General features: G+C 44.5%; 1 protein-coding gene across 6 annotated transcripts in view; it reads left to right on the forward strand.

Moving 5' to 3' along the window:
• Helb (DNA helicase B) overlaps window positions 1-7,013 on the forward strand; it is a 35,577-nt gene extending 28,564 nt beyond the window's left edge. For 5 of the 6 annotated variants that reach the window (XM_004650514.2, XM_045151485.1, XM_045151487.1 and 2 more), the window contains exons 12-13: window positions 354-851; window positions 5,923-7,013. In XM_004650514.2, coding sequence (XP_004650571.2) covers window positions 354-851; window positions 5,923-6,030 — 606 coding nt within the window. In that variant the 3' untranslated portion in view covers window positions 6,031-7,013. The remainder of the gene's footprint in view (window positions 1-353; window positions 852-5,922) is intronic. The other variant, XM_045151486.1, reaches the window with a different exon arrangement.
• Window positions 7,014-7,621: the final 608 nt, after the last annotated feature.

A 7,621-nucleotide genomic window follows, 5' to 3' on the forward strand; every position in this document is an offset into this window, starting at 1 on the left:
AAACATGTATTCTGAGATGGTAAATAAAGTAAATCCTGAAAGATGGATTGATGTGGGTGCTATGGCCAGTTGAAAGGTATGTGAGAGGGGGAAGGGGTGTGAGATCACCACGAGGGGGGAGGGGGCAGGGGTGTGAGAGCTCCTTGATGGACAGGTGTGTGAGAACAACATGGGGGGAAGGTGAGAACACCATGAGGACAGGTGTGAGGCGCAGGCGCGTGAGAACCATGAGGGACAGGTGAGAGAGTACACCATGAGGACAGGTGTGGGGGAGCACCGGGAGGACCTGCCTTTCCCCTTGTGAGCTGCCGGAGGGCGCTCTGTTGAATCTGCACCTTGTGTCGTTGTCTCAGGGCTCGGAGGAGGACGCGGTCGCGTACGTGGTGGGAAAGGCGGGCCGCCAGCACTGGCAGCACGTCTACACCGCCGTCACGCGGGGCCGCCGCAGAGTGTACGTCATTGCCGAAGCGTCCCAGCTCCAGAGGGCCGTCTGCAAACGCAGTGTTCCCAGGAAAACACGGTTGAAACACTTCGTGCAGAATAAGCTTTCCACCAGCCGGGCACCTCCAGCAGACGGTCCCTCCCAGTCAGCAAGCTCCGGGGACCGTGGAGGACCCAGCACGCCGCCTTCGTCACCGTCCCTCGGCGGAGTCCCGGCTAACACCGCCGCCAGCCACATCGCCACGAGGGGGGCGGCTGCGGCCACGGACGAGTTCGCCTTGGGTGCGGGATGGCGGTTTCCCTCGCTGGACGCCTGGGATACAGATGAGGATTTAGCCCAGTCCCGAGGCTACAAAAGAACTGGTGGTGGAACCCCACCCGTCGATGAAAGCCCAAACAAATTCCGTCTGGTAGGAGTGATGTTCCAGTGCGTTCGTTTTCTTTGAAGCTTGCCAATTGCAGTATACCTGGCAGGACTGTGCGCTTCTTGAGGGTCACGTTGTGAGGTGACCTCACAGCTGTGTCTCTGTGCCTGAGTCCCCCTCTTCTGAGCCCACCCGTTGCTCTTTGGCTCCCTTTGTCTGTTCTTCCTCTCTAGGAAGCCTCCAGGACTGATGGATTGCTCCATGACTGGTTGGTGGACTGCCACGTGCCAGATTCAGAAAGCTTTGCCCTCCAGACCTTCCATCTCCTTGTAGGCATTCCCCCCCCCCCCACTTGGTAGCTGTTTTCTCTTCACATCCCTACGACTCCCCTGAACGGTCTTCTCTCAGTCTTGTCAACTTCAGGGACCTTTTCTCAGGTCTTGCTCTTGACCTGTTCCCACGGCGCTTAGATGAACGGCCGTTTCGGCATCTCCTTCACTGGGGTGTGTTGCCTTACTGACCCTGACGTCACAAGTGCCTCGGTGTCTCCCCACTTTGCTCATCTCTGCTGCCTCGCTGCTTTTCTCTCACCTGTTCTCTTGACTTGGAGACATCTCCCTAAGGCGTTGAGAACGCTTCCTGTTCTCACGGGTTCTGCTGTCGCTTTGCCTGGGCCATCCATTTCACAGAACTGCAGATGTTCATGTGGCTGCTGCATTGATGGCACTGGGAACTGAGCTTTGCTGTGACTCTGGAGGCTCTAGGAATCAGTTATTCGTGAGTGCTCTGAGACCCATTTGGAGGTCTGTGTCTTTGTTCCCTCGTTCCAGATAGACTTCTAGAATCCTAACCCAACATCTCTCTCTCCTAATTTCCCCCATTTCAGTCCCCATTTTCCTTCTTGAGCTTGAAGTCTCAGAGCCAGCTTAGACTCATCTTGCCTTCATTCCCTACTTTAGGTAGCTTTGTTGTAAAAGGCCATTTTCAGGTTCCCACCCCCCCCACACACACACTCCATCTGATCTGCCATGGCTCAGGTCCTCCTCTCATCTTGCATGACAGATGACCTGACTGGCTTTCCATTTCCCTCAGATACCCCTCATGTTGTTACCAGATTATTAGCCTCTTTGGATGCTCTGCTCACTCCTTTGTTTAAAAGCCATTAGTAAAGCTGGTGAGGTGATTCAGCTGGTCAAGTGCTTGCCTCAAGCATCAGGAGCTGCATTCAATCCCCAGCACCCACATAAAATGCCAGGCATGGCTGAGTATGTCTTTCACCCAAGGGGAGACAGAGGCAAAAAGATTTCGTGGGGCTCACCAGCCAGCAAGTCTGACCTCATCGGTGAGCCTCAAAACACAAGGTGGATGGTGCTTCAGAATGATACCTAAGGTTGTCTTCTGGCCTTGACACACGTGTGCGCCTGTATGTGCATGTCCTCAAAGATTCGCACCTACACACATATTCATTTAAATAAAAATGCAAAAAATATTTTAAAACGCTGTCAGTGTCTCCACTGTCCACTCTGTTAGGCTCCAGAGTGGAGACTATGCCCTGAGTCCTGCTTTCCCAGTGTCACTTTTTCTCTGTCTTCTTCAGTCATCAGCTTTAGTCACATTCAGTCTTCACTTACTAATGTGAATCAAAGTTTTTCCTATCTCTTCCTTTTGGCTCTTAGATTTAGGAGAAGGCAGTCTGTACAACCCGCTGACTAGATGGGAGGGGACCAAGGAATCATTCCAAATGATTTCTGGCTTTCCGACTGAAACAATTTGGGGAACAGCAGTACTATTTCCTGAGATGAGAAAGATGTGAGGAGAACTTGTTTAGGGAAATGAAGTCTTCCTGTGGCAGGCTGCTAGGTGCTGTTAGACATGTGGGATTATACATTAATTCTGAGTGGAGTTCTAGCCGAAGCTTTCAAATTGCCTAATGTGCTGGCAGCAGACTTGCTAGGTGGGCGTTGCAGCTTCCAAGTGCTGTAATGAAGAGCTCAGAGGAGCAAGTCCTGAAAAAAGCCTATCTGCCCCAGGCTGAGTTCTAAGGAGGGCACTCATGTCATCTGTCCTCACATGGGAGGAGATAGCCAGCAGGTCCTCTTAAGATTCTGCCTGACAAATATCTCACCTGTGAGGGGCTGGCAGGTGAGGCCAGTGGGAGAGCACCCTGTAAAATGAGAGGTGGGATTGAGGATGTCCTAACTGCCAAGGACAGACTGAGGGTCTTCTAAAGAGACCACCCATTCTACTGATTGCAGTGGAGAACAGTGCTCTGGAGAGGTAACCTGGACCATGCTGAAATAGATGGTAGTGAGGAAGAGCCTAGGGGACTACATTTCCAAGTGTGAAGATTATTGTCGTGCCCTGGATAGAGTAACCAGGCTAAAGGTCAGTCAGGTGCCAGTAGCAAGCATAGGAAGAGATACTAAGGAACACAACTGATGTGGCCTAATCATGAACTACAGCTAGAATTGGGACAAGAGTGGTGTGTACATATCTGGCCTGAACATAAGATGGATCCAGGTACCATTAATCAGAATTAGGAAGAGTCTGAGGGACAGATTTTGTTGGAGAAAGTGATACATAGTATGGGTAAAGTTTCTCCTTTTCTCTCTGTGGCAGTAGTAGAATTCCTGCTGAATCTAAGCTTCATTTTGCATGCCAGGACAGCTCTGATGTGGCATGTCCATCTTAGTATGAACTAACCTGTCATCTCTTGCAAAGGCCCTGGGGTAAAGCTTTTTGACTTGAGCTGAAAAGGGATGATTCCAAAGAAAGCCTTTACACAAAGTTTCTTGAGTTATATATTTCTTTCCACCAGTGTGAGGTGGAGGATTGTGGTTTCCCATGATGGTACAAAGAGAAAAATGGCAGCATTACCCGGCCTTAACCTGAGCCCACTGGAGCCTTTGCGCTGTGACCAAGGCCAGAGATCTGTGAGCCCAAGAGTGACGTGGGGAGGAGCTGCTCAGCACTGGCTCGCGTCACTGCACGGTGGCTTCAGCTCAGAGTTCTCTCATGACAGGGATGCATTTTCTCACAGGTTTGCCAAAAGTATATAGCATGTACAGGAATCCCTAGAAATGAGAAACACAATTTGTAACTTTAGAATTGACAAATTAGGGACTTTCGTTTCTGCAATTCTAGGTGAATTGAGTTTTGAATTTTTGAAAGATATATCCAGTAATCAGAGTGGTTTGTGTAACCCTCCTTTATTTATACATTGCTGCATAAGAACCAACCAGCATTTAAATTCTACAAGCAGTCACAAATTGCTCAACTACATGGATAAATTTTGAGAAATGCTTCATTAGGCCATCCCACTGTTGTGCAAATATCCTTAGACGGCTCACACGAACCTAGATGGTATAGGTCAATCTCTCCTCTTGGCCTCTGGATGCAATAAGAGATAGAGTAAACCAGAGATGTGTAAGGCTGGTGCTGGCTTAATAGGATGCTGTTTTATAGTTTAAAAAAATGATTATAAGTGTAATACACCAAAATAATGACAAAATCATAATAAACTAGTGGCTAGGTATAGCGGTATGTGTTTGAGGCCATCCTGAGATTACAGAGTGACTTCCAGGTCAGTCTGGACTGGAGTGAGACCTTACCTTGAAAAAAAATAAAAAAACACTAGCAATCTCCTTATTATCAACTATCATTATGTACTACAGATGATTGCATATGCCATACTGCATATATCATCAGTAAATTTGTACCACCACTTTTACAAATCTGTGACTACTATATCACCGTAGGCAATGGGCATTTTTTCAGTTACAACATAATCTTAGGGGGTCACACTATTATATATAGGTCATCAATGACCAAAATATCATTATGATGTGTATGGCTGTACTAATGACAGACCCCTCCAGGTATAAGATTTTGTGCTTCTTGATGGATTAAAAGCTTCAACTTTGAAAAAAAAAATCCTGAAATACTGGCATCATATATTACCTGTCTTTTCCAGGATAGCAACAAAAAAGAATAAAAATGTGCCTTTTGATAAAAACATGAGCAAATTCTGCTAAATTTTTTCACATAAAATAACAATTTCCAGAAAATATTTTACAACAGTCAAATTTTAATATAAAATGCAAACTGAAAAGAATATATTTGTATTCATTGCTAAGAAAAGCCAGTTTCTATATTCATCAAAGTTCTCTGGGAAGCAATAATACTGTGGGTTTGAGTATCTCCCAGAGTGGACTTCATTTGAAGGGACTTGTTCATGTGGAAAGTGGCAAATAAGAAATTTGTAAGATTAAATTTTGGTCATGTATGTCTTAAATCTGAAAGCAGTCTGCCTGTCTGCTTCCTTGGAAAAGGGCAGTCTTTCTTGTTATTAAGATTAGATGAAGTCCACCAACATTGTAAAGGAAAATCTGCTCAACAGATTTGACTGATGTAGGTAACTCATCTCAAACATGCCTTGACAGAAACATGTGGAATAGAATGTGACTGAATCTGGGTTCTGGGGGTTAAAGCAAGTCAACACAGTTCATCTCTAAAGAAGAAAATCGATTGTGTTGCTCTTCCTATCCTGGCAAAAGTTGATGACTGTACTGCCCTACTGACTGCTCCTTGAGAACTACTGGAGGCATCAAGAATCTGATGATGGATCCGCAGTGTTTCACCATCCAGTGACAAAGTGTCTTCATGGGCTCACAATCTGGAGAGTCATACAGGAGGGCTATGTGCTCAGGGACCCAGTTTTTTGTTGCTGTCATACCCATCTTAATATTCTTGTTTGAGCATCAAGCCTTCGTTTGAATGTTGTACTTTATTCCCATACTGTACAGAGAGCCCTGCCCATACTTTCAGGGTTTAGATACATCTATTTATGCAGGAAATAGTTACTTCTCCATGCCAGGCCCTGAACTGGTTACTGGGGATGTCACATTGGGAATCAACAGACACAATTCCTTAAGAAGCCAAAGGATAGCCAATAGCTCCAGTTGCTCAAGTCTTCCACAAGTTGTGAAAAATGTATCATTTCCTCTTTAGAAGCAGACAGAGGGAATAGAAGTACATAGGATAGGATGATTCCTGTTTAATTTTAATTGTGATTACTGTTTTAGACAATTAACTTTTATTTTTTGTTTTCTAACAGGTGCAAGATTCATCTCCACAAGTATCTTCCAGATTTCAGAATTTAAGACTAAATAATTTACTCCCCAGGCAACTTTTTAAACCCACAGACAATCAAGAAACTCCATGAAAAGTCAGGTGTGGTGACATCCTACTGGTAATTGCAGCACTCAGGATGCTGAGGCAGGAGAATCACAAGTTCTAAGTCAGCCTGGGCAACATTTCAAGACCCTTTCTCAAAAAATGCAAAACAAAACATAGATAGAAAGAAGCTTAATTTACTTCAAACTATCCAAAAGATTTTTTTTTTGCTTTTCAAGACAAAATGAACATTTTAGCTTTGAAGTTTTAAGCTAAAAGAAGACAGCCATCACTGGAGTTTCGGGTTTGGACATTTATGTGAGCAGTTCTAAATTCATTTAAAGAAAACCTCAATGATTTTGGCATCTGTCATCATGAGAAATGGTTGCCGTGGTCATAACTTGGGGGAAAAAGATACTGTGTGTTGAAAAACTGTAGAGGTTTTAGTTTTTTAGGAGGATCATTGTTGCTTATCTTTGCCAGTGGATTGAAGTAATAGCAAAGATAGGCTAATTGCATCGTTTTGTGTATGTCTGTTGCAGAGGACTCCTATGCAAGCTGTCCCACATTCCATCACAGCTCCTGGGGCCCAGCACACCTGGGACTTTTCTTAGAAATACCTTCTAAGTTCAGAGTACCTTATTTTGAATATATTCCATTTTAGACAAACTTCTCTTAAAGCAGTTTGATTTTAAAATATTTATTGCTAGATGGTGCTGTGAATTGTATGTGTCCTCTCAAACTCATGTGTTAGAAACCCAATTCTCATTCCAAAAGTGTTGTGAGGTGGGGCCTAATGAGAAGTGTTGTCATGATGTGGGGATGGGGTCCTGATAAAGGCTTCCTATTGCTGTTTTGAGTCCTGAACAGCTGGGAACCCAAAAAATTTACGTGACTCATTGTATTATTATAATCTGTGTTCCTGTGGCCTGGGACTGAACTTGCAATCAAAATCTCTGTAATATGCTGGTATAGGACTTCCTACCTTCCAGAACCATGAGAAATAAATTTATTATTTTTTTTACTAAATTATCCAGTCTGTGGTTTCGTTTATAATAACATTAGCTAATACAACTAGTAAAATAAAAAAGGAACAATTTACTCTATGCTTTTACTAGCTTGATTGAGATATAATTCATATGCATTTCACTCATTTAGTGTCCAGTGCAGTAGCCTGTAATATATTCACAGAATTTTTTTTTTTTTTTTTTGGTTTTCTAAGGTAGGGTCTGAAGCTAGCTCAGGCTGACCTGGAATTCACTATATATTTTCAGGGTGGCCTTGAACTCTCAGCGATCCACCTACCTCTGCCTCCTGAGTGCTGGGATTAAAGGCGTGCGCCACCACACCCGGCTTATTCACAGAATTTTTCAGCTGTCACCACAGTCAGTTTTAGTGCATTTTCATGCTCTCCCTCTTAGCCATAATCTCCTCATGCACCCCGGCTCTAGGTCACCTTTGCCTCTGTTGATTTGCCCACGTTGGGCAGTTTCTACAAGTGAAGTCATATAATATGAGGTCCCTTTTTACCTGACATAATGTTTTCCAGATGTCACCCACATTGTAGCAATCTCCACCAATGTGTTGATGGTAATATTCCCTGTATGGATATGAAGCGTGTTTAATTCCCCCATTCATCA

Source organism: Jaculus jaculus, chromosome 6, assembly GCF_020740685.1.
Source record: "Jaculus jaculus isolate mJacJac1 chromosome 6, mJacJac1.mat.Y.cur, whole genome shotgun sequence".
NCBI classification, from domain to species: domain Eukaryota; kingdom Metazoa; phylum Chordata; class Mammalia; order Rodentia; family Dipodidae; genus Jaculus; species Jaculus jaculus.